We start from the raw sequence: 27,783 nt of genomic DNA on the forward strand, positions 1-27,783 counted from the left end.
TGCCCCACCCGATGTACCCTACCTCGTATTTTACTTGAAATCTGATGCCACGTGGAGAATAGGTTGCATATTACTTGGAACTCGCTAATACTAATAGAATACACTGCAGGGAAATATTATTTCGACGGTCAGTTGGTTTAAATTATCTCCCGTGTATGGTTTGGGTAAATTTCGTCCAACGTCTGGGAACGATTTGATGAAGAGTGACATCACTTGACGAAACAAGACTTTTTGTTACAAGAAAAAGGCTGGAGAAATCATTCCTAACCGAATTCGTTTACAACTGAAATGAAAGAAACTTGACAACACATTTAAAGGCCTGTGAAAAGTTCAACCAATTTCTCAAAGGAAATTTTGGAAATTCCATGCAAGCAAAAATTGAGAGGGACTGCAGCGTAACTTGATTTGATACTTTGGGAAATAGGCATACAATATTCCAGTAATATTTCCAACGCCGAAGAGGTCGTTAAGCTCACCCAATCTGTATGGGTCATGGTCAGTTCAGCATTTTATCGTGAACTTTTTTACACGTGTACGGAAGGCAAAATTATGCACAAAACACTCTTCCCAAATGTGGTGCATGCACAGCTGTTTTAGTTCGCTATATTCGACAAGGATTACAGATTTTGCTTTCAAAGAAAATTTGGTCGTATGTACACGTGTGCTGTTCTTTTTTTTTCCATTTGAAATTTGACCTCAGCGTGATGTATTGGAGGGATCTGGGCACATGGTACGTAAAACGTGACTTTCGAAATTTTGTAGCATCAGCCAAAGCTATAGGTAAGTCTTTCATCGCTTTGATAAACTATGAATGTAGTTTCACGCCAACCAACGGATTGCCCCATTCTGAGTTAATGTAGACAAAAGTAAATTGACAAATCAAGAGAGTGCCGACCCATGAGTTACTATGAACAGAATTTCTTTATGTGTTGTTCGTTTATTCTCAGTCTCTGACAGTTGTTTGAATACAGTTCTCTACAATAACTCAACAATACCAAACTTATGTTAGGCCTAGGCCTAAAAGTATTACTGTTCCCTGCTTATGGCGGTTTAGAAAAATACATTTAATTTAATGCCAACCCCAAAAAACTTAACGAAGAAAGATGTGATTTATAATGTTTCATGACAATGTTTTGTTCTCCACTATATGGATAACTTGTTACAAATGCTAATATATATTGATAACATTATACCAGCTTATACAAGTTTTTTTATGGTACATAAAAAGCACAGATGACTATGTACAAAAAGCATGCCCTTTCTTTAAAATACGGGCCAAATCTATGCCGTAACTTTACATTAAATAATATAAATTAAAAAATAATGTATTCAAATGCAATAAAATAACAGTAGGATACATGCTAAACCAATTCGTGAGGAACATCATCGTCGCATTCTTCTAATAAATAAAATCGAATACACTTTATGGAGAAACACGTGCACATTTCAATGTTACATGACCTACACAATTTATTAACAGCAAATACCAAGAATCCAAATGAAAAAAATCAGTGGACACTACAAAGTTGTCGGTGCTCCACCAAGCAAAATTGATCGTGAAGAGAGTGATTATGTTTTTTACCAAATTCTAACGCGTGCGACAAGTTTTTTTCGCGTACAAATTAAGGCCATATTTCTCCTTTTGACAACATTACTTCCTAAACTTTGTGGACACCCTGTTTAGTCGCAGGTTTACCCGCCTTGTGACTGAAGGATGTTCATTAAAATTCCTTTTTAGAAATATCGGGCGGTTTTCCCAAAGACAGTTATATCAGGTACTTGTTTTACCAGTTTGACTGTTCGACTTTAAGCAAGTTGGACATAAGATCGCAAGCAAAGTACTGTGCACATGTATACGCTGACATGAGAAGTTTGTCACCAAATAACCATCAAAGTTACATGACCCTACTTCCCCATCATGCACATGTACAGAAATATACAGAATGGGTGTTGTTAATAAATATTCCAAATAAATTCCTGGTAAAGGTTACTCCAACAAAAAAGCACAGACTTCCTATAAGTCTCATGATGCTATAGTTAAACGGATGTTATTGCTTGAAATGAAGCAAATCTGAAAATAGAAAAGGAACCAGTGTGTGACATTGACATAAATGTATTGATTAAAACCCGGAAGTGGTCGTGCTGAAATATGTGTCATTTGAGGACCATATTTCATTTCATCCTACAAACAAGAAACAGTAGTTAATATCAACTATGCATTTGTGCTCAAACATGTAAACAAGTCTCAGGCTTTTCAAGCACCATGTTTTCGTCAAGCAAATGTGCATTTGGAAGAGGACAAATTGAGGAAGACAATCGTAAAAAGTTTGCATTATTTCCCAATTAAATTCATAAAAACTATTTTGCATAGGTGTACCTTCCACTTCACAAAAAAAAATGTCGAGATAGATTATAACCAGAAGGTAAGCAACATTTGATGCCTTGCATAGCACTGCTTAAGATAATAAGCACACGCTGTCGATGTTGGGAGACACGCACGCCGCTTCCCATGTCATACATATCACTTCTTCATTAAAAATGACAGAGATATGAAACCTCCACTTGACTGCAGGCATTGAGCAACCAATCCTACGCATGCTGGCGTACCGTTCTCACATTTTTTTTAGCAAAACATCATTTTAGATCACCGGCAAGACGGCACGATTTGAGAAAGCTTGTGAATTCAAGGTAGGATCCATAGCCAAAACATTAAACATGAACAACGAGTGAATCCGTTGTGCATGTACCTTCAGAGCACGTGTTCATCAAAATGCCACAAACTACTTGAACAAAGATGCATGCAGCTTTAGAGTTATTTACAAGTATGTTGTTTTGTGTACCATAAAAGTTATCTTTATGCACGACATATTTGTATTTAGCTCTGGGGCTTGCGAACGAGCTGCACTTAATAGAATATAAGGCATATGAACTGTGAAATATAAATAACTTTATACATCATGTTAGATATTAAACATATCGACAAGTATAATACACTTAAAACTATACACCTGGGGAAACCTCACCTTCTGCTTATCAAACAATAAAAATGTGAGATTTCTTCAGGTTTATAATATAAAAAAACTCTATTTATCGGCAACCACAGCCTTCAACTACCATGTCCTGATAGTTCCTGAGAATGACTGAATCCGAGTCATCCAGGTAAAGCATGCTTATTGCACTCAAATCTGTGGGTACACAGCACGCCTTGGGTGCTAGCTGGGGACTAGCCGAGTTCACTAATGTCTGCACTATTGCATGGTTTGTAGCATTGAGGTGATCCACCAGCGGGAACGGGCATTCACCTTGGCAGTAGAATGCCTGGTAACCTGCTGGTGCTACGATCCAACTGTTCCAGCCCACGTCAGTGAAGTCCACGTACAAGGGGTGGCGACGGCAATTCGGCTTCAACTTCCTTTTTCTCTTGCCGCTCCGTTGTCGGCTGGAGCGCTTGGAAGTCGCCGCACGCTTTCGCCTGCCATCGTCTGTGTATGTTACGATAAGAGGCCGTTCTTCGAACCACGTCTCGTCCTCAGGCTCTTCGTTGTCGCTGACGGAACGCGCAATTCTCAAGTTCCTATGCGCGGTAATTGGCCGACCTCTGTGGTCGAGAACTTCCACCTCGATCCCGTGGTTGGCACGGTGCGATCTTCTCCAGTCTTTTAAAGCCGGTCGAACGTCAAAAGACTGCCAGCTTGCGTTACGAATATCCACCACTTTGGTGTCAATGAGTCGCTTAATGACATCTTTACTCTTCGGCAGGGGTTTAAGGATTTGGTACACATTGACCCTGTGCATGTGACTTCGCTCAGAATGTCTGGCTGAATCTTCCTCGTCCCTATCTGAGAGGTCTCTCTTTGAGACGGAATGGTGGTTCTTCCAAAATAAGCGCAATTCCGCCGCAGTGAGCACTTCGTTGTCTGCTATAGCAGAAACGTTGAAGGTGAGTCTGTGTGCGTGTCCATTTGGACTAGATTCATCCAGCAAACTAGTGTAATCGCCTCCCTGTTCTGAAAAGAAGAAAGACGCAGTACATTGCAACACTATGAAAGCCAGGGGGATTAGTGGTTTTTATACCGGCAGGGCGAACAATGAACTTGAATAGCCGAGTGTGTCAATAGTGAGTTCTCAGTGAGAAACCGACCATAGCCTGAGGCAAGAGCGTAAATGTTATAATAGCCTCACCTACTGCTTTAACTGCGCATAACAGTGGTGTTCCATGTAAAAAGGAATTACCTTACGGGTCTTAAGCTGCGGATACAAAACAACATAACCCGGGTGAACTATCAAGCTAGACACACTCGGCTGCTATGCTTTCTCTGTCCACGTTAATGGACTAATATTGTTGTAGGAATCAGAGCGAAGCCATGTTTGACTTACCTTGATGGTGAAAACTCCGCACTACATTGGTGTATCTGTTTGTTTTTCCCCGGACATTTATGTCCAGATTAGAGATGGGCGAGTCGGTCTGCGCATTGTAAAGATCCAACATGTATTGCGGCACGTGTATTTTCCTGCTGGGATTGGGTTTCGCTTTCAATCCAAACATGTTTAGTAGGTTCTTCTCAAAGGCCCGGATGACTTGGTCGCGGCTCCTGAGTTTTGTATCCCACTCCGGTGCGTCCGGGGAGGAGTCCTCGTCTTTGCCTCCTGCAGCTTGCGCTCCATGTGTACAACTCAGCAGAAGCAGGTAACACACAACCAGCATCAGCAGTCTGTTCATCACGGGGACACCCACCATAATGGATCTGTAAAACGGAACGAGAAATTAACACCCATGTCATGCTGAATTGCACACAGATGTAAGCACGAGATGAGCCGTCCGCTAACTGCCAATCCCCCGGCTCAATTAGTACGGCTCTGGCTCGGGTTTTTTTTTTATTATTATCGTGGGGGTATTTACGTGAGCTGCTGGTGTAAGGTGCATTGTGGTTGCCCTGTAAGTCATTTGCATGTTATTATGAATGGATGGATTCAGCCACAGAGAATGGAGACTATTGCGAAGAGGGCCCTCGACTTTAGTATAGCCAGAACATGACCACAGTCACTGTCTCACTGATTATGCAACGAGTATACAACTACGTACCCTTTCATTTTTGTTGGCAGCGGGATCTGATATGCCCTGGGTACGTGATTATAACTTATAATCCAATACTTGGTCCAAAGCTTAACTGTTTTCGATAAATAATGAAACGTGTATGTGTATGTATCTTTCTTTTCTCCGAACTGATCAATTATTTATGTCTGGAGTGATATCAGCTGGTCAATAGGGCTAGCTATTTCTTTGGTTATCTCAGGGGTTAGCTCCAGAGGTGAAGATCAGTTGCGGTCAAATGACAGCTGCTAAGTTTTAGAGGAGCTCCAGCTCCTTCCTCTGTTTACTTGCTCTATGGTGTGAACGATCTATTTGTTGGCAAAGCAACGGTTGCTGCAAGATGTTGGCCATCGGTGCCATTCTCACAAAATATCCTTTGCAAATACTACAGAATACAATGCCACGGGTGATATGGATCTATGATGGCTTCACGATCATGCACACAGATCATCATCTCAGCTCTTTCCAAAAAAAAGTCCATCTCGGACAAAACGTTCACAGAAACTACGTGTACTATCAAACAGTTCTTACGGGTACGCCGAGTCGAAACCATGAGCGTCTTAAACTTCAAACAAGGGCACGAATTCAGCGCAATGACACTTAACTGCAGTTCATCCCATTAAATTTCAGGGCGAGTAACAAACTTAAAACCCATTTTCTGTAACAACTTTCACAATTGGAAATCTAAAATGAGACTCTGCGGCCTAATCGGTTTTTGATCTCGAGATGACAGTCATTCACAAAAAGTAAAATAGAATTGAGCAGTATTTTAGCTGTCTAGCACAACCGTGAACAGGGAATGCAAGCATGCCTGGCGGCCTTGTGGGGACGGTTCAGTGACGCAACCAGGCGTGAACAGCGCCCTGCTTGAAAGCTCATCCCCTAGATTTCAAAAACTGACACATGGAGTTATCCTTAATCTCCACTAATAATCATAACAAGCCACGGGGGATTGTATTCACACAAAAAACACAAAACAGAGGCACATTTTCACACAATCACAAATAAGCAACTTCCGATCCGACTATTAAAGCGAATAATCCACCAAAATAAAGTCAATCATAAGGTATCGAGAGCAGTGAGTTACAAAAGGATAAGTGAACACAAATCAACAAAATGACAAAAATGCAAAAATGAAACTGCGAAAATCTTGGCAATAAATCAAACCGTCATCAATTTGCAAATTAAAGACTCACTTTTATTTGTCCATCCTAAAATCAACATCAAAATAAGCCTAAATCAGAATATGTGATGTTTGATTGATGAATTAGGTGGTTTTTTAAAAGATTTGTGTGATCAAAATGAGCTGTCGTTTCAGGTTGTGCCTGTCATTTGTAATACACATCGATCCAAATTCTCTATTATGTGGATATTCAATAATTAGTTGACATCCTTGTTTTTAATATCTGTTCTAGAAGATGTTACCGAAAAAGAGAAAGCTTGAGTTTAATAAAAGTCTGGACATTTAGAAGAATAAAACAAAACCCCTAAGAGTGAATTATGACTTTTCGCATTACCAAATCAGATAAGTCGAATTCAAACGTCCAAGTCACATGTTATTGTCAGATGTCGACCCGCTTCCGCCTCATCGCGTCTGTGGTGCCAGCCATGCCACCGACGGGGATAAGGGGGCTGAACTACCGACCAGTGCTGGCAGAGTTTGAAATGGGTTAGCAAAACAGTCGAAATCGTCCATAAATTATACCCGCAATTGATCTTAACTGACGGGCTCCTAAACATGCAGCCACCCAGACAACCGAGACGTCGCAGATCAGTGCCAAAACGGTAACCTGACAAGCTTCGCTATACCTGTGTAAAGTGTTGGAATGGTCATGCGGAGGAAGGAGAGAGGTTTCTGCCCCTTTTCCCCAAACAGCCAGTATTTTATTTGATGGACAGTAGTCTATAGTTTTGTCCCAATCAGAGGCGTGTAGCTGAAGCATAAATTCTCTAGCACGAAGGAAAGGTTTATGTAATTTACAAACGCAGATGAATGTATACACACAACAGGTTTCGACAAACGAGACACATGGATCGTATCACAAAGACACTGAACAAACATTTCATTTACAGAGAAGTCTCACAACTCTTTAGTATCCGGTGTATGTGTAAAAAGACCATTTCAGTATAAGTATTTCTTTCATCATTGTTGACAATGTTACAAGCTAGCTGTCCCTTTGGATTGGAACTCAGCAGTGGAAAAACAATGCAGCATAACTATCAGCTGTTGTTTGTCGTGTTGATAAAGGAAGGACAGAGCACTGTGTACTTGTGGCCAGGCTAATACAAGTTGGTACATCTCCCATGTGATCTGCCAATGGCAGGTTCATCGCGCTCCTCTGCCACGCATCTTGACAAAACTATAATAACGTATGTGACTGTATGATTCCCCCGACAGCATGGTTCACTATTGGGGGGCCAGGGGGCACCACATACCTCCACTGGTACCAATTTTCTGGGTCAACCATACTGTATAAATATAGGCAGGAAAGTAAACGACAAGTCAGTCACCCGAAGTGAGGATGAGCTTAAAGGGGTAGTAGGTTTCCCCTTGTCCGTTCCGATTTCGATCACATAATAGGAGAGTTGATCATCGACGTCTAGTAAAAAGACAAGTATCAACTGGGACGACAAAAAGGGGTTGATTTGAATTCGACCCGACAGAGTCTCACAGACATGATGATGGAGACATTTATCGAATTCATGATCTCTGCAACGGTCGCTCCTATGCCATATTCGCATGCGTTTGGATCGAGTCACTCAGGATTCGACTGTCATATCAAAACCATTCATTCGGCGAATCACCGTCCTAACAATGAGAATGTTGCATAGGTGACAGCAATTACAATGAAACTGCTCGGCGAAAAATCGCTATGCGTCCTTTCGTGGGGCAAATTCCATTTCACTGCCCATGGTTAGGTTTTCTATGTCACGAATTTCAATTTGCTCGCATTAAGCTAAATGTACCTAAATAAAGACATTTTCGGGTTCAAAAAGTAAACCAAGACAAGCCTAGCATGATGGGAACCAAGATTATGCTACTACCCTATAGGCCTACTCAATATTGATGATACCCTCCTGACATTCCTGTTTTTCTTTGATTTCACTGAATGACCGCGTCCCGCTACTGGTGTTTGAAAAAAGTTATGTTACAAATTTACAAGAGTTCTCAGTGTAGCGCATGCGCTCCGATCTTAGCAGAGGACTCGTCACCACGGGTTAAACAGCCGTGTCAGCCCACCGCCAGTGGATCCTTCGGTATTATGGTAGGTACAATAGTGGCCGTTGATTTATAATGACAGTGAGTTAAAGGTGTTCAGAATATATGATCTGCATCTTTACAATGCCAAAGGAGCAATATAATTATCCGCTCTGACATACGGGGAAGGATATTTCGAGCTGCACAGCAACGGTAACTTAATTTGTCATTCGGCACTTCACTTCTTGTAAGTGCCCAGACTTCTATTCGGGATGAATTAATTAGCCCGGTCATGGATTTCTCGCACAATGCTGCCGTGGTTTCGGTGTTTATTCGCTGGTAAATTAAGGGACAAGCCAGCACGTGAATATTCGAAGAAACGGGCCGTCTTACAGCTTCCGTTGCTTGAGGGGAGCAAGACCGAAATGTTTCAACCGAGCGCAGCTTAACAAACAACCCGGCCGTGATAGGGAGTGACTTGACCCGGCAGGGACGGGTGGCAAAATGCATGGTAGCCTGACACGAATGCCGCCGTATCGGTGTGTTGAAGGGAACCGAATTTGTCCTTCAAGATTTCCGCAAGCGCGTCCTCCTACTCAAAATGTGGTGTTTGGTAGGCCCCATTTTGGGCACAATCTGCCTCCAAGTTCCAAGAACCTTCAAAAAGGTTCAGACGTGAATCTGTAATGAATCATTCGACTGACTTCTATCTTCATTTCGTCGATTTCTAGACCATAAGTATTATGCTCGACCGGCAAATCGTAATGTCTAAACTGCAGTGAAGTCTGCGCATGTACTGAATTTCTAAATTTGGCAATGTACAAGCCTGCTTATTTCAAAGGTTCTTCTCATCGGAGTACACGTGGCATGTGATGAACTATGATAATTTCCCTGGACACTGCTTGTTTGAATGCACGAAACCAAGCGCGTTCTTTTTTGCTCTTTCTATCGTGTGATATTTTTGCCACGGAATTTGTCAAACAAGGTACTGTAGTGTCATTTTGTTCATCTTTTCGTTATAACATTCCATTGTGGATCGTTTGAAACAAGGATGCCGTGTAAATCGGGTTGAAGTTGATCTATTTGAATTTAGAAGTTGGCTGTAACTAGAACTATAGTACCAGTCGTCAAAGCTTCTGTTGTGTTAGATCATTGGCAAGTATAGTAAAGCTGTCAAGTAGCACCACATTAACTTCTTTCTCTTACGACTTCCATTCGCATTTCAGTGTAGATTAAAGCCCTTTCCATTGCTCGCCTCTGTGGAGTAATCGTTCCACAGAGTGGGCAAATTAACGACTAATGCGGGTTCCAAAATGCCTGCTTGATTACTTGTTGATGCACTTGATAAATAGGTAATTGGTTACTTAACACTGTACCAAGGGATATGTGCGAGGGAAATCGAAGGTGTCGACAGATTGCCTCAACCATGGAGCTTCGTTTTATAGTTCCTATGCAATGACTACTGCTTTATCCGGAGAGCTGTGTAATAAACCCTGGCGCTATAAAACGGATGGTAAAGCTATGCCTTTATTTGCTGTCCTTCCTACATGTTACTGTGCTATCCAGCGCAGTAAACATCGAGAAGAAACCTCGATTTCAGAGAGAATCTTGTTTGGAGTTTGAGTCGTGACGTCACGGTTCCGCAGTGTGTTTTGCTAAGCGATTATAGTCTTTCTTGGGGATCAATGTCTTCCATGTGGGTCGTCTATAGACGAGGGTAAGACTGCACGAGTGGGCAATGACTTCTTGTCGTAGGGGCAATTCTTTGGGGGTCCCCTGACTTATACTACCCCAGGAAGGAAATTTACAAAAAATAGGAAAAACTCTAAAGAGCATAATCAGAAAAGATCTCATTTTGACGAGAGAGGTGCAGGTTTATCATACCACCCCTCGTGCTTGTTTCTTCACCGTTCAGTGTTTTTTCCTATCCTGAGGCAGAACAGAGTAGCCTACATTATTACCATCTGCCTGACACTGCATGGGCCTTTGCCAAACGTGTCACCCTCCGTTTCAACTTGGCTTTCATTGGGCTAATTGTTGCGCCTTCATTTTCAGCTTGCAATAAGTGACCGTAGCAATGCTATTGCAATTAGTGACTGATACTACCGGAACCGTCGTCACAATGTAACAAGGTGTCACACACAATGTAAACGTACAAGATCACGACATGAAGGAAGGGATGAGGTTATCTATCCCCATACCAATAGGATCTTGCTATTAAGTGTTTACCCCTTCATGCCAATCCGGTTTCGCCATTAGATTTTGTTAACGCCCAATCAGTTAGAAATCCGAAGGCCCATTCAAACATGCATTGATCTTAGTGAGATTCCCTGGAATTCTTATATATTACCGGTGTAGCTTTATGTAATTATAATATTATAATTAATCCTCGAAAAGATGATCTTTACTTTTTATTAACTCGATGCTGTATATTTTTATCAATGCAGAACGATGATCTGGCTACGAGAACATATCTCGAGTGTGTAGGTTTCTTTCTCCCAATTACAACAATCACACACCATACTTAAATTACATGTCGCTTTCAGTACGAATGAACTTGAGGCAACTTGATTCATATACATGTACCACTTTTCAATTACTCCGTAAAGAGACTGAAATGTAGCCCCTCTGGCTGCAAATCAAAGCACGGGTTCTTGCAAAAGATTTAATATCACTAGTTTTATCGCCTGGTTCCCAGAGTCATATTTTATCCATTACTTTGAACCTTGGAAGTCAACTTAGCTCTTTGATTGGCTACTGTCACAAACGTGCCTTTGGTATTTATAGCCTTACGGCCAATCTGTCCTTAAACCGGCAACTTTCAGCAATCGGGCCACTTGGGTGTTGTGCGCATCGACTGCTTACAATTTGCCAACTATCGGGCCCATTTTATTTACCACGCCGAGTTGGATAAGTGTTTCTCCCAGGAGACAGGTCGGCAATGTACACAAGGCATTCTTGTAGACTTCCCTAACCTGTCGTTAACAGCGTTTGGTTGCCGTCACACCGGAGGCCCGGGCAGGCCGCTGATTGAGGGAGCAATGAAAGGGAAAATGAAATGTCAACGGATCACCTGCGGGACTTGTGTTACCAATTAAAGTCCGCTACGGCAATTTTTCCACCCGTGTGCCGACAGTAGAACCGCAGCTTGTTGTTGGGTAAAAGACCGAGACCCAGGGAAGGAGTGAGGGGGAAAAACAAGAAACCTTCGATGAAATTCCCTTAATTCTTAGTATCAAATAGAGTGATGAGAACACTGAAAAGCTTGCCCTGTTAGCATTCTTACGGGCCAGGAAATAAAGTTGGTCGATTCAGAGGCAGGTGGTGGCGATAGCTGCTCCCTTGAAGAGCGAGTGATTTACCGTGATCTGTCCGCGCGTTCTCCAGCTCCGCGTCAGCGCTGCCGGGACGAAACCTAGGCAATTTCAATCGCATTAGTAGGTATCAAGTAATCAAAATATGGAACTCCTGTGGTCTACCTGTATATGGTCATTAAACGCACAAGTAAGTCGATACGGCCTGGGTACTCTCCCGCGTTCAATTGCTACTTGCCGTGGTAGGGTAACAGGGCTTATTTTAGGCTGGGTAATTCTTTGACAATCAGCAGCAACTGAATGGTATTTAGGGTATGCTGCGACTGGTATTCCCCAATGCGTAAGTCAGTCTTGACATTGATTCCGCATACCGGCGCATAACCTTATGTTCAATCAGGTCTGGGCCATTTATTTACAATTTGGTCCCTGCCGTACAGCACGGAGAGTCATTTTTTTTTCACGCAGATATATTTTTAATATTAAGCTGCGGATTTTGTAATGCATAAAATACGGATGGCCGCTAATACCGAAGGTAATGGCGGCCTCTCTAACCTGTCAAGAACACTCACAGTGACTTTAGGGTTGGCATGAATGTAATGAAAAGAGGCGCATCTGCTGAGAAGGAAGTGATCTAACTGCAATGGATCATGTCGTTCTGGGCTGGCCAAGTTGACCTAGGGAATTCTGTAGATCAGTCTCAGTGTCAGGATAAGTGCAGTCGTCAGAACTATGAGTGCAAAGGACAAGTGTTAAGGTTAAATCACGGCGTAATATTATGAGTAAACTTAGGCCACACAACGGGCAAGTAATGCACGTTGTGAGCACACGGCGAAACATGCACGCCATCGAGTATCGTTCAAAAATCTGCGGGAAATCATGTCCTGTAGCGGGTTTTTTTCTCTGAACAGTATCTTTGGATTAAGTAGAGTACACTCTATTCAGGCTGTCTGTGATGAGAGTTGCTGCGGGTAAAAGTTCAAACTTCAAGTACAGTCCGTAGAAGCGGCAATTTCAGAAATCACTTTGTAAAAACCATGCATGCCAGGCTGTAACAGTGGTAAGTAATTCAGCAGGCGGCTGGAGAGAACGGGCAAATTGTTACACGGGCAAATTGTTACACGATCACTAGAAATGCAATGCAGTGGCAAGCTAACAATAGGTAAACTGGTGCTTGTTTTGTAGTTTTTTCTTACTTACTTTGAAGGCACGGTTGTGCCCAACCAAGTCCAGGGTAACACAGTTATGTTCCAAGAGGCCCGCCCGATGGAGCGGGCCAGACAGTTCTCGCTAGCTGATGAGGGCACTGACTCAGAGCCGGCCTGGAAGACGTTCAGTTGCTTGGCTATGCAATCAGTGAGGCTATCGCGGTAATCTCCCAAGTTAACTCCTGCCAGAAGAAGACAGGTGCAACCACTACCTGATACGTGTGAGATATTTCCATTTAATGTTTCAACATCACAACACTTGCGGCAAAGTCGTTAGAAAGAGCGGTGCAGGTGTGGGGCTAGACATGTGGCAAAGACATCTTATATAGGCAGGCCGCAGTGCGAGTGTTGTGTACCGAGGATGTCCGGCCGATCCCGTGTTTCGGCTTCCCCGATGCCAATCAGCTTCGGCCCAGCAGGCTTGCTCGCTTGGAAGTCCACTTATTACTGCTATCACCTATTAGCCAGCTTGCAATCTCCATGTGTGTGCAAGGTGTAGGTACAAGTTACACCGCGTTGGGGCTTGTGCTAGCCGGAGTGTGAGTGCTCGATCAAACGGCACGAACATCCGCGCTCGACTGTACAACACATGGCAGTCGTGTCAGCTCTGATCCAGCGGGAGCATGGCCAGGAAAAGACAGAGTAACTTTGATTTGATTGATCTTGTCCAGTAATTCCGACCCGTAGTGTGGCGTTGGTGGCAGTCGGGATCATCGGTAAGTTGACTTCCTTCAGGATCACGTCGCGGTTTGCTTTATACCGAAACCTGCCGCGCAAGTCCGCCCGATTTGGAAGCCTGGTAGCATGTTGGTTTGCACCCACTGAGCACCACGGAAGCGATTTTCCGACTGTTTTAGACCCGAGACTTCTCCGCCCCGCAGGTGCCTCACCGAGGACATACAGATGCAGATCTAGCAGGCGGACACTTCAGTGAAAGTCACTGGCGACGATATGTCACCCTCACGCAACTTCACCTGTACTGCCTTACCTGGTGCGCCATGAAAGGTAGAGGAAAAAAATCAACAGCGGGACTTACAGCCCCCGTCTCCCAATAGAAAGTTGTGAGATCGTGCGCGAGCTGTGATTGGCCAGCGGGCAATTTGTCCCTCCTCCTCGACTAGCCGGCCGACCTGCCAGTCATCGTTGGCCCCATGCGCTGCAGCTACTGCTGGCTCGAGATTACCATCTCTGTGTACTTTTCTAATGGTAAATCCAAACAGTGAAAGTGTTACACGGTCATGCGATGACAAACGGATCGTAACAAAGCTTTCAGGAAATGACGACCCCCTCTCCCCTCCGCGTCCCAACGGGCTAGAGGATTTTGAGCGCTGACTAAACAAGAGAAGAACCACGGGGGCGCTGTTCAACATTTACGACCTCATGGATATCGCAACCAACCAGGAGAGGGTATAACTGCAGAACGGTGCAACTAAGCGATTTAGACGAATATCATGAGATGAGTTACGTGTCATTAAAGGTGTACTCTTTAAAGCCCTGTAATTCCTGAAGTACGTGTCCCTGATTCGAACCTTTGCAGGTAACTAGACAGGAAAGCGTTATTAAATGAGCTGTTGTGACGATGAAGTCGTTCGATGACGGTTCACGTGACATTAAAGAAGCATTATATAAAGCATTGTTTGCCCTAAAATACGTGTCGTATTTGGATGAGTCTTTCCCAGATAGCTCAAAATGGAAGGTATGTAGCTGAAAATTGGCATATTTTGGATGATGATTTCATCAAGGGATAAGTCATGTGACATTAAAGGTGCCCCCTTTAATACCCTGTACATGTCTTAAAAAGTTAAATTAAATATCCGATTGGGTGAAATTTGACACAGTGCATATGCAAACATAGAAAGACATTAATTAGATTGGTTGTAGATGCGAAAAAGCCCTATGTCCCGTTGCAAACAGACATAGAACCTTTCGTCTTTTATTTTTTCGCAAAGAAAATGTCCCTGATGGGTGTTAACCCACTTTAACGCTTTTGGAGTCCGACTGGTAAGCATGTGCAAATAAATTGTGTAAATGCGAGAAGACTTTCCAAATCTGTGCGACAAATGTATATACGTACGCCATCAACAACTTCCAAAACCCGCAGATGTTGCCGCAGCGGTTGGGCTTTTTCCAGCAGTAATTACGAATCAGTGTCTCGGCTGGATTTCTCTGAAGTTTCCCGTCCTGAGCACGCCCATATGAGCATCGGAAACTAAAATACCCGTTAAATCAATACTGGGCTGTGGACAATAGCACAACAGCCTATGGGGTATTGCCACTCGCTGGTTCGCGCCGACCATGTTGCAGTCACCTGGATTGCCATGTTGGTTTCGGTCGCGCACTGGACCCGCGCAAACTTCACCTCGATCTGCGATCTTAAGGCTGGTACGTAATGCTCTATGCACAAATAACATGCATGCGGGGCGTGTAGACCGCCGATCATCGGGAATTTCTCGAATACTTTGAAAATCAGTAAGCACTTCCCGACGGAAGGACTTGGCCCATAAATTCAATATCACTTTGCTGTCAAGCATTACTTAGCAGAGACTAGTTGCGTTGGCCTTGGTAAGATGAAAACCAAGGGGGATGGGCTGCTTATTTCCCCATGGAGGGAGTTAGTCAAGAAATCAGTCGTGTTAGGGAAAGGTAATTTAGTTTCGTTTAACCCAAGTTGTAATTAATGCGATGAAGGCAACAGACTTCGGCACGATTTTCCAGGTTTTCGGTTATATAGACGTCAAGCTCTAGGGAAATACTGCTCGCCAGTCTCTGCTTTTAAGTTCATCCAGCACTCCCACAAATTTTGTCTGTCAAAACATCAACGACGAACCCTCGCTTACTTGACTTGAAAAATGAGGATAAATTGGGATCAGGGTCGCGCTATGCATCACAGAAATTGGGAACGGTTGCAGCGTGGAGTTCTCAGAAAATGCAGTTTTTAAAAATACGCGATGGGCTGGAGTCAACGTATAGTAAAGCTCATCTTATCTATTAAAATTAAACGCTAGTTGTGGGGCTTTTAACATAGGTCTCAAACTAGCTGTTCACATAGGTTTCTTAGATGCGTCATTGTTCACCATGATCGTAAAAATGGCCGAGGAAAGATGCAAACAAGGAAATGCTTTCCAAAATAGCTATCTGTGACCCTCCCCTCTACTGAATGTCACCTGTTGAACACAGATCAATCTTCTGCATATTTGGATTTTCTTTTAATATCGGTAGCGGGAGCGCAATCCAAGTTTTCGCGTTTAGCTGTGCTGCTTAGGCCTAAAGCTGCTCGTATCTACACGTATGTATGCGCATGCGATCTTTCTTCTCAATGTCACTCTTGCCATTTGACTAGTTTTCAAAGAAACACGCCTCGCTCGCCAAGTGGTATGGGGGACACATCTGAATATGTCATCATATCATCAGACATGTGGAGCAGTTTTGGTCACCGCTAGAGACCAATTTGAAAACCTTGATCTCAAGTCGTACCATCTGCCAACAGCGGTGACAAACGAAATCGTTGCACGTCAGTTTGATTGACTGGACTGGGACTTGCGTCTCATTGCAGCGAATTCTGGAACGTGGCGAAGATGTAGATGCGAGACGCAACAGTTGTCATTACAACTTCCATCCTTCAACCTGGGTCCGTTTCTAATAAGTTCGCAGTTACTTTTAGAAATTGTTTGCATAGTGACATTTAATAGTTGATGAGTCTTGCATCTCGGTTTGGATCTGTGAAGGGGCCAGAGGTAAAAACGTGCAAGATGCCATCGCGAAGATCAAAAAAAAAAACAAAACAAATCCTTACATAAAACAGCCCTCAAATAAAAAAGTGTTAATTACGTAAATGTAAATAAGATCCTCATTAACGAAATGTACGTCATAGACGGACGTCACTGTAGAGGGCGAACCCAGGGTGAAGTGGTTAAGGTCCTCATCAACGTGTACTTTCTTCGCAAGCCCATCTGACAAAAGTCATGAAATGTGGGTAGTAGCGCAAAACCATTAAATGGTTTTAATGGACTGTAACATGACTATTAATGTCGAGTAATATCAACACACCAATCTTCAGGCCAAGGCAGCCAGCTGCATTTCAACCACAAGGCCGCGTTTTAGTTCCCGTATATAGTAATGGACCCCACCATCCATTCTGAACACCACCATGCCGTAGATAGGAAATTACAAGAAAAGTCCTATAATCTCAAACCTCCGTGGAATATGCACGGATTCTCCATGTGATTAAATGGACAGGGGAGTCAGGTTGATGTAGGCCTAGTGGCTCTTTCCTCGCCTTCCGTGACCCCTGCCACCCCTGTTCGAATCCCACCTAGGCCAGCATGTGCACTGGGTTTTCAGTTCCTGCCTAACTTTGTGGCTTTTCCCTGGAATATTCTTCAGTGGTTTTCCTCCCACCCCTAAAACTGAACATTTCTTCATTGTCGTCTTGATTATCACTTCATTCTGTAATTGGCGCTAAATGTGCTGTAGGATGGACAGATATAACTAGAAATGAATAAATAGACAAAAGTCTAGTCAAAGCCGTTGAAATTATTTTTGGTGAAGCATTTCACAGAATGTCCCAAATGTATCGTTTGGCAACGATAGCCCGAACCGTCAGCTTACACATGTAGACGAAGAGATACAACTTCTTTCTGTCTGCTCAGTGACTCAAAGGACGCCCTCTGTTTGACATTTCCTCCTTCCTCCTTCGTTGGTACGGTTGCAATCATACTCCATGTTTTCGGAAATTGGCGAAGCAACGGTTGTGAATACGCGTGCTCCCAGGGAATTATTTTTCTATTCACAATTTCTGCGACTTACGATTCACAAAAGAAGGAAGTGTAGACAAGTACTGGAAAAGAAGAACATGGCGTCTATATAATACACGTATTCAGAGAGTAGAGAATGTGGATATGATAAGCCCCGTATCAACGGCAGAACGCAGATCAAACATTGTTGTAAGTCTGCTGTGGGTTTTGAGAGATTCAAAGAGCTTTCCAGTTACAGAAATCAAGCAGGTTAATTGGACATGTTGATTTGAATACATGACGTTTTAGAATTACATGTACTTTTAGACTGAAAGAACGTATATATTTGAAAGTATTTGAATATAAACAAGTAATTTTGAGCATGCACTTAAATTTATTTACTCTGTTTGTCGTTAAGATATTTTATGGAAATTTCCGCTCCTCTTAAGTCCCTTAAAAATTTTTTTGATCTGATATGGGTTAATCCAATAAATGGTTAATTTGATATTGCAAAGTGTAAGTTTTACACCTTTAAAAATTGGCCAATGCTTTTCCTGGCAAACAAGGGCAGTTTTACTGTGATGTCATTTCAGAAAGACAACTGTTCAAGGGGTCGGGGCTCTATTTAAATGTTGAATCCAAGTTTTTCTCTTGGATATGTGTGCGAATAGAGCTCTCAAAATAGTAAAAATTCTGGCGAATGTTGGTGCTCAGATAGGCGGAGCTAGACACAGTTTCTTTCTGAAATGAAATAATGTTTCTGCCCATAGCCTAGATAGCACAATATATAAACATACATACAGGAAAAACAAAATAACTAAATACCATTAAATGGCAAAAAATTGAAACTGAGGTTTAATGGGACACAGGGATATATACATGGACTGCATGGTGGACTGCCCTTTCATTCACTGCTAATTTCAGAGTGGCGTTTCAAATCATTGGTTTTGCGAACGTGCGCACACACCCTTACATTTGTATCCTTGTGGGGAATTTTCCTTGTCCTAGTTTAGTTTTCTAATTTCTTCCGTTTGGTCAGGATCATTTTTCTTGGCTGAAATTTGGACCAAGCGTCCTTTTTATGAAACACTTCAGTTTGCGATGTATAAGTGCATTTTTAAAATTCCTTGTGTTTGAATACATTCCAAATATCAGTTTTGTGAAATTCTTGTGAAACACCGTTTCAGTACCCCATAAATACAACGAATGTCCCCTGTGGGGTACGTCTATTGTCCTGGTACCCCACCAAGGTACCGCAAACACACACATTAAAAAGGAATCGAATACTCGCTTTCAGTTTATTGAACCAACTTACACCGCATTCAGTTGAGCTAATCCTTTAACCGCTCCTTGGATTAAATTAAAAGATGATAAATGTATATATGTTTTTTAGCATACGAGTATGCTAACCGAAACCATTAGGTTAAACTGAACAAACCTTGTCAGCATGCTTGAACCTGTTACAGATGGGAGTTGTTTTGGGACTTAATCGTATGCTTAGGCATACTCTCGGGTTAAGAGTCGCGCTAGTTGTTTTACATAGTGCCCACACTTTATTTGTTTTAGACTTTGTATACTGTGTATCCAGGAACCTCAAATTGACACAGTGGAGTGTGCAGAAATTAAGTGGCCTGCCCAAAATTGATCACAGCGCGGCCTCAAGATATGTGGGACTGTGCTGACAGGTACCATCGCCTATCCTCCAAAAACACCCTCGTCACAGCTAATTGCACTTTAATCACGTCCAAGTACACGAATTTATCGAGCGCAGCCGAAGACCAATAAACACACCTCGGACGGTGTCAAAGCCAACCGCTGGAGACCTATGGGGTTGGTCGCCCCCCGGCAGGTACAGGGGTTGGGCATGCAATTGTCTCCCCCCCCCCCCCCATCTTGGATGGCAGTGATTGGCACGGTTTCGGACTCGCTGTTCCCATGTCTGTTTGCGTGAAGATAGCTGAGTGCCATTCGGGGCACTATGCTTGTTGCTTTTAAACATACTGTACCGCGCATATTTCAAACAAAAATATGTCCTCAAACCTATTAGTTTTCACGCGTGTTCCTTTGCTTTTAGCATCAATTCATCTTCATCTTTGTCATCAACCAAAATTACTGATTGCCTACTTCATCAAAGTCTTGTTTCATGCCGTTTCCAGCTCCATTACTCACTTGTGAAGAAAATGATACAATTATTCCCACTTCCCATGTATCATACAATAAAACGTAGCTCCGCTCTTCACTTACCATGAAAAAGTCTTGAAAGAACCGTTTAGTGACAAAGTGAAACGTTAGTATACGGTTTATGTATTCCAAGAGTCAACCTTGAATCCTTCCCAGCTGACAAATGTCCAGGGTAATTTTTCTCAAAAAGAAAGCTCTGTCCCAGTCATTGACAGATATTATTACATTTTCACATCCAGAAACCTCCCGTGTTGCATTTTGCGTTTTACTTGAGCCTCAGCATCAGCCATGGCACATTTATATCTTTTTTTACATTCTTCAATGTGGTGGAACGAATATTTCATTGTACATGTGACGCTTTCTATTGGATGGGAAAGTGTAAATCGACAGACTCAGACAACTACATGTATTAGTAACGATGCAAGTCCACAAGGATTTTCAGCCCAAATTAACCTTACAAGTTACATGGACGATACAGTCGAATTTAACACAAAAGAGCTAATTTCTGAGACACATATTTTTGAGATATTATATCGGACGCACTGATGTACTCCTTATTGGTTTTTGTTGTTATTTTTGGCGTGTTTTGCGGGGGGGGGTTATTCGCAGTAGGCCTAATAGTATCCATTTTTCCCTTGATGACTTCAGTGCGTCGTTAAAAGTACCAGTAATAAAAGCATTTTGGGAGTACGCTCTTTAAAACAAAACTGGAAATGTTCTCTTAAAACCGGATGTACTTATTTTCAACTCCCAAAATAATCCAAGGTAAAAGGGGTGGATTGTCAAAATAACTTCGTGGCAACCCCAACTTACATTTGACGACAAATGTAGCTTCGAAGAAAGTTGTCCTTTTAAATTAAATATCAAGATCATTGCATATTTTGGGCAAAGGCTTACGATTTCAAACCCAAATGAAAAGCCTTCTTATTAAGTAATAAGAATAGAATAATTCAAGATGTATCGCTATCTGTCGACAATTAAACGACGAGATCCCACTTCCATTCTCGTAAATGGAACCAATCTGAGATGGAAGACTAAAGCATGTGTCGGACGAGGAAAAAAACTCAGGTGACAAAAAGGTAAAATGGCTGCATGATTTTGCATAACTTGGTTGAAAGGAGCTTTATTGGCTGGCTTCGGTAACTTCAACAGCCAGAGGCAACACACACCTACCTTTCTATGGAAGTGCCTGAAGCCGCTACCGGTAGCTAGCTACCGGCTGCCTTATACATGTATATGTATAGGTGGTACACATGTTATTTTTGGCTGCTACCGGAACTTTCAGACACGGCTTAAAAGTAGAACAAATTATTCAGCACGACGTGAGGAAACGTCTCCATTTTACCAATACCTCATCGTGATCATTTGTAATCAGCAAAGGGTAAGTTCGAAAAGCATTCGGGTTTGATTGAGCAGCGAGTCAATCACAGGCATGCGGCTCCTGGTGGTCAGCAAGAGGAGGTCCAGGGGCGCGGATGCCGACTTTGACAGGCTCGTCTCCCCATGCGCCCCAACCCCAGTACGGATGATTGAACTTTTGCGAGGTCCCATGCTGGGCATGCACTTTTTGGTATTGCGTGACATGAGGGGAGCAACACATGTGGAAAACATATTTAGAAGAAAACAGCAACTTATCATGATATGGAAATATTGCACAGTATAATTATGTGCAATCCCCTAACAAATCGAAGAAAACTTTTTCAATGTCTCTTTGACAGATTTTCGTTATCTTCTCGTGCTGTTCAACTGTGTTCAAACTGTATTCGCAAAGTCAGGCCGTTTAATTCACGGAGGATCGAACACAGTCCCCACTTTTTTATAAATGCGTCCCCTCTAGTCGTTGATAAAAAAATTGTTCACGAAAAGGTCATAATGCTACCGGTTCGAGAGTAAACCTAACAGACACAAAATATTATTCAAAATTAATTAAACAAACGGCATAGTTGAAGCGCGTTAGGCTGGACCATTGAGAGCATGGGAACTCTCTGCAAAGAGCGAGAGAACAAGTATCTTCAGTCCAATCTTGACTCGTCAACATTGTTTGGAACCGATGGGAAGTGGTGACAGTGTGTTCATTTCATTTCAATCATTTTAAAAAACTCACCTCATATTACGACATGACAAATGTAAAAAGGTGAAATGCATTTGCATTCAACTCACTCTTAAACCCCCCCCCAGGATGATACAAATAATGTAATTCACTTAATGACGTTTGAGTATAAACTGCTCGATACTGGCGTGAATGCTTTCATTGCAATTGTTTGCAGTCCAAATAAAGTACCAATAAATCCACTTTCTATTTTTTTAATGTTCTCAATATGTTTGGCATTGTAGTTGCCTGTTTTTAACAAGTGGGACATTTCTCTCGTGCACATCTAACTCAAACTGGCGTGAAACCCAGGTCCTAATGACCTTACTCTCCGATATTGAACTGCAATTGTATACATGAGACCATCAGTATTTGACCAAAATCCGAAAAGAAACATTCAAGCAAAGCGAACAAAGAACACCAATGGAGAAAAATTATACATGTACTGGTAAATGGAAATCTAACGATTGGATAATTACTAGAAAGTTCTGAGTACTTGCGTTCAAAGCAAGATGGCAATTCAGCAGCTCAACTGAAAATCGAAGCAATGTTTCCAAGTTCCTTCACGTATTCCATTCATTTTATTTACACTTTCATTCAATCACTGTACAGACGAAATACATCCGTTGATACACAGAGGCATACTTTACACAAAAACAATTGCAACATCATTGAAATATGGGGATGAATTCAATTATTTCATGTCTCATACGTTAGTTGGAATTTTTTATGTTCTTGCTCTCAGTTTACTTAAACAGAAACTTTTTAAATTGTCCAAATTCACTGAAATTTGTCAAGCTTTCACACTAAACCGAGAAACAACAGTTGTAATATTCATAGGCCTAACATCAAATCGGGGAAATATCATATGAACCTGCCAATTTGTTGATTTTTTTAATATTAGTAACCCGAGGACTTTGTTTGGTCTTCTGTTTTTAATGGCCATGTCGTGTGCTCAAAGATGATGTATATCCATTTAAACTTTTTGACTCGTATTTACAATTGAACACATTAAATAATTGATTTCATAATTTACATGCATTTGAGCATATCTGTACAGTATACGAGTATAAGAAATAACATATAAAACATTTCTAGAAGATCGCTTAGCGTGTCTAATAATATTCATTTCATGATAAACAGAGTCCAAAATGTTTTGAACTGACACGAATATCTCCATCAGAAGTTAGCATGAGCTTAAAAAATGCACACTGAGATGATTTGATCTGGGGAACTTTCATCACGGGAATACTTTCTTTTTTTACGAAGGGCTTTGACCTTAAAACTTCTCCATGGAGTCAGATTCTCAACATTGCAAACTCTGTTTAATACTGATATATTTAACGGCTTTTTAATTATGTTCATTAGTGACATCCGCAAGACTCAACTACCATATCTTCGTACTGTCTTAGGACCACATTGTCTTCATTGTCAAAGTACAACATTGAGATCGCCGAGAGCTTGGTCGGCGCACAGCAGACCTTTGGGGCCGACTCCGGACTGTTCGAGTTGACCATCGACTGGATGATGGCGTGGTTCGTGCCGTTCAGCCTGCTGTCTAATGGGAAGGGGCAATCCCCACCGCAATAGTACGACTGATAGCCCATGGGCGCGATGATCCAATCTTGCCAACCCACATCACGGAAGCTGACGTACAGGCGGCGTCTCTGGCAGTCATTTGGGTGAGGCACGGGGCGGGCAGTCCCCTCCTCCTCGTCAGCGCTCCTTCGGAAGCGGTTCCGGCACTTCTCGCCGTCCACCGACACCACCACCAGCGTTGCCGTCCTCCGTCGAAGTTTACCCAGCTTCTTGGCCAAGATGGCGTTGGCCTTCCTCTTAGGCAGGCCCTCGGTCTTCTGAATGTCCATGGCTACGTACAGTCCGGTGTTTCCATTCAGGCCCGCCCTCCATTCCTGTACCACGGGCAACATGTCGATTGTCTCCGGTGAAGCCTGCGATACGTCAATGACCAGCGATGCTAGCAAACGGAACGAACTCCTGGTGCCTTCGACGCTGGCTGACCTCATCTCATCCACAGCCTGCGTGATCTGGTAGAGTTTCAGGTGGACTGTCGAAGAAGGTCTCACTTTTCTAACCACGTCCAGAAACTCCAACCTCAGATGTGCCCCCGTGATAGTCTCCGAGGAAGGGATGAATGACAAGTTGAAGTGCAGGATTTGACGGAAGCGCCGGTCGGATTTTGCCAAAGCCTTAAGTTTTGTACCTAAAAAGAAACAAAAAACGAGAAATAAAGTGGTTAAGTTTTTAGTTACTCTTTAATCAAGTGGAAAATTACAACACTGATTTCCCGGTAAATACACTTAGCAAGCAGACATTTTAGCCCAGTCAATAAACCTGAGGAAACAGCACCTACTTTGAAAAAGAAAATGTTGAAATATTTGATAAAAAAACACACACAAATACCCATTCCCAAATTAGCCTAATTCTCAGATAGATCGTTTTCCTATCCATATGAATTACTTGATCTCTTAATCAAAGTGTTTGGCCAGAAGATTAGCTCCTGATAACCCAACAAACATTTCACAGTGAGTAAGCAGGAATTACCTAAGGTGATAAAACCATTAACAGGATGATCCAAAGGTGTTAAAAGCCAAAGGGCGCTACCGCACACCTGTAACTTTGCATAGCATAAAAAAGAGCAGAAGAGAGCTGGCAATGTGGCAAGCGTTTTTACACCGCATTCTAGTACCGGTTAAATACCTCTCGTTTAAGTTAACAAAAGCAAACCCAAATCCCCTAAAAAGCTCGCTGGATCTGCAAGATTTGGCAAATCACGTTTGGAATGACAGGGTCAACCTTTTTGAGAGGGGAGCACACGTACGTGTGGTGATAAAGAACGCACTGGCAATATCATGCATTGGTAATCCGCAGTTGTAAGAAAGCGTTAGGGGCATCGATGGTTTAAGTATATACATGTAGCGGGGACTGAAAATCCTCTCTACAAGGCATCGCTTTCAGGAAAAATCCCTAGGGGAAAGTAATAGTAAAACAAAAAATCAAAATAAAAGTTTTAAAAATGGGTTTAATGATTTCAAGTGAAAGTGGTGCAGATACATGTATATGCAATGAGCAGCATCCAAGCAACAGCCTAATTAAAAGTCACGTGATAAAACCGGAAACCACGTTTAGCTAATTTCTCAGAGGTCAGATGTCGACGACTGCGCGCCACAAAACGATAACATTGACTCTGTGGAAGGGCTGAACGGCCGCCCTCCCGGACAGATATTTCAACATGCTTGTTAGTGCCTGGGACTTTTAAAAGGAGGATTGGTCTGAGCTGGAGCAGTGTTTTGTTTTTGTCTGCCGGCAGCTCATTACTCATCCTACATCGGTAAAGTGCAGTCTAAATAAACGACAGCGGCATGAGGTTGGTGCTTGCCTTGACACTGGGTGATCTGCCCTCATGGAATGTCAGTCAATTCCCTGCTGAAATTGCTCAATATCTAGGGGTTGCGTCACTATGTGGCAATTTGTGAGTCAGCGATATTTTGACGTTCTCAAAACTCTCACAGTAAAGTAAAATATCTGCACGCGTGCTCTAACCGAGTTAAAATACTAAGTTCCCTTTCTGCACAGAAAATAAAATCAATAAAAATATAACTATTCAAAACGTCTTCAGAACGTATTAGCAATCTTTAGCAGAAACGATGAAAAAGATCAGTTATTGGGTTTTTATATTCTTGCGTAACATATCCTTGCACTGTTTATTCCACGTGGAGTCAAACTTTAGAATTACGATGACGAATAATTTTTTCTAGATTTTGAAAGAGAGAGGATGTTTACCTGCATTTGGGACACTGCGGACGATGTTGCCGGGGAAGGCTGGGTCGGGAAATGAACATCGTCCGGCTGTATGTTCCGAGTTCGACCTGTTCTGCAATTTGTCGTACAGGTCCAACATGAACTGCGGAGCGGTGGCGTTGGGTCGCGGTCTGGGCCTCTCGCTTAAGCCTAGCATGCTGAGAATCTTGCTCTCCATCCGCGAGCTGAGGGGCGTAGGCTGAGTATTGCTGCTGGTGCTGCTGCTAATGTCAGCCCCGAGAATGACTTGGGTAGCTGCTAAATAAGCAAGAACGAGGACGAGGCCCGGAATAGTCGTCATGGTTAGTTCTGGTATGAAAGCTGTCAGGGGGTTGTATCTTCAGTTGTTGGCCCACTGGCCACGATCAGTCTGTCAGGAGGCAGGTGCGAATGTCCACACAAAGTAGGTTTCCTTTAAGAACCAGTTGGGAATGCGTTTAGCTCGGGGTGAGGAAACGGGGAAGACGGAGACGTTGAAACTTGCGAATGGACTGCGAAGCACGTCTTCCTCTGCAACTTGACGAGAGAAGTTCGCGATGCGGTTCACTCAAGGACAAACCACCAGGGGCGTTCAAGGGCTGTGTCAGGAAATAACCTGGTGTGAGGTTGCCAAATCGAGTGAAGTTCGCTGACGACTACGGAAGGTCCAATGAGTCTAGTGTTTGCTTTGGGAAATGACAGATCGTAGACTGAGCTCATGGTGTGCGCACTGCCACCAATTATAACGCGACTCGTCTAGTCGGGCTAATTGGTAGGGTGGAGCGCGGGTTGGGTAGCTCCCATGCATCCAGACACGTTTAATTAATGACACAATTACCTTCACTCAGAGTTTGACTACAGTGATATCCGGGCACTGGCCTCGCTGTGCAAACAGGTCTGATCATGTACACTGGTCGGGGTGGAACCATCCAAGCGTGCGGGTCTTCTCTTGACCAATGTGGGCAGTCGGCTATTGTTATGTTAAGTGCATCTGCCTTAGAGATGCTGCGTTAACATCTGCTTTTGTTCCCACTGCGTATACGTCCCGACTCAAGTTCATTTGCGAGCATGGCTACCTGACTTGAAACAAGAAATTTTCCCTCCGAGTATGGGTCGAAACATTCAGCATTTTTTTATTATGCAATGAAACCATGATGGATAGAGAAACTCATAGGGGATTCATACGAGTGAAAGGGTAAATCGGTTCGGTTCTCCAGCCGTAACAATATAGGAAACAGACCAATTACGTCGTCTGCTCTTCTACTGTCTATGACTGAGACCGATTATATTGATTCTATTCACCGAACGCTAATTTCTGGCCCGTTAACCGTCGGGATGGGGGGTGTGAAGCCATATACGTGCAAGACAAAAATCTTCGCACTGAAACCGACATCAAAACGTGCCTGATTTTAGAGAGCTGCTAATGTCTAGACCTCATATAAGCTTTATTGCCAAGTTGTCGCCCAATTTAGGATAAATGTTCCAACTGTAGTGTAACCAAATGCCTGTGCAGTGTGCGGTGTATTTGAAAAAAAGACTTTAATTAAATAGATTTTATGAATTTTGGAGAGAGCTGGGGTAATTTTTGTCAGCGAATTCTTGGCCTGTTATCTAATATTAAGAGATGGCAAATCTTTTGTAAAATTTAGTAAATCATACAAATGATCGGTTGATGTCGAAAATATACCACTAACTAATAAATTATGGTGACAAGTTGGATAGGGCCGTGGGTTTATGATGGCGACATATTTTGAAGGCTGGAACAAAAAATGATTTAAACCATGAAAAGCAAACTCTAAATGATGTACAATGAAAATATCCCGGCTTCCACAAACATCAGAAAATGATCCAGAGCTTCTTACGAGGGAGCTGAAAAACACGTCATTTAGAGCTTAATACTTGTAGGGTTTCGGAAGACCATTGGAAAGACGGTGGCAACTCTCCTGAAACAAAATTCTGGCTTTTAAAAAGATTCCACTGGATCGAGGTAAAAGCCTATCTTTTGCATAAAAGTAACACGAAGGACAAAGTGCATCTGTTGCCCCGCCTTCCTGTAGCATTGAGGAGATGTTACAGACTCCAAAAATAAAGCCATGAAGTGAGTTGGAATAGAAAGGAAGGACACTTCCCTTCTTAACCTCGACAACAAATCACTTGGTCTCAAAATGG

The 27,783-nt window shown here is 42.7% G+C and overlaps 2 protein-coding genes across 3 annotated transcripts; both read right to left on the reverse strand.

Annotated features, from left to right (window-relative positions):
* Positions 1–902: 902 nt before the first annotated feature.
* Positions 903–13,331, reverse strand: LOC147800565 (bone morphogenetic protein 2-like). 2 transcript variants are annotated; one of them, XM_087145039.1, is made up of 3 exons: positions 12,803–13,331; positions 4,378–4,745; positions 903–4,007 (listed from the first exon to the last, which is right to left on the reverse strand). In XM_087145039.1, exons 2-3 carry the CDS (start codon positions 4,736–4,738, stop codon positions 3,088–3,090), a joined length of 1,281 nt encoding a protein of 426 aa, XP_087001165.1. In that variant the 5' UTR covers positions 4,739–4,745; positions 12,803–13,331; the 3' UTR covers positions 903–3,087. The 2 variants fall into 2 exon arrangements, with proteins under 2 accessions (XP_087001165.1, XP_087001167.1); XM_087145041.1 differs by lacking the exon at positions 12,803–13,331 and having other exon boundaries at positions 4,378–5,062.
* Positions 13,332–22,363: 9,032 nt separating this feature from the next.
* Positions 22,364–26,486, reverse strand: LOC147800566 (univin-like). The gene is made up of 2 exons (XM_087146966.1): positions 25,618–26,486; positions 22,364–24,037 (listed from the first exon to the last, which is right to left on the reverse strand). The coding sequence occupies exons 1-2, from the start codon at positions 25,934–25,936 to the stop codon at positions 23,178–23,180; spliced, it is 1,179 nt and encodes a 392-aa protein (XP_087003092.1). The 5' UTR covers positions 25,937–26,486; the 3' UTR covers positions 22,364–23,177.
* Positions 26,487–27,783: the final 1,297 nt, after the last annotated feature.

Source organism: Acanthaster planci, linkage group LG01, assembly GCF_054643075.1.
Source record: "Acanthaster planci isolate LZ-2023a linkage group LG01, COTS_SCS, whole genome shotgun sequence".
In the NCBI taxonomy this organism is placed as follows: domain Eukaryota; kingdom Metazoa; phylum Echinodermata; class Asteroidea; order Valvatida; family Acanthasteridae; genus Acanthaster; species Acanthaster planci.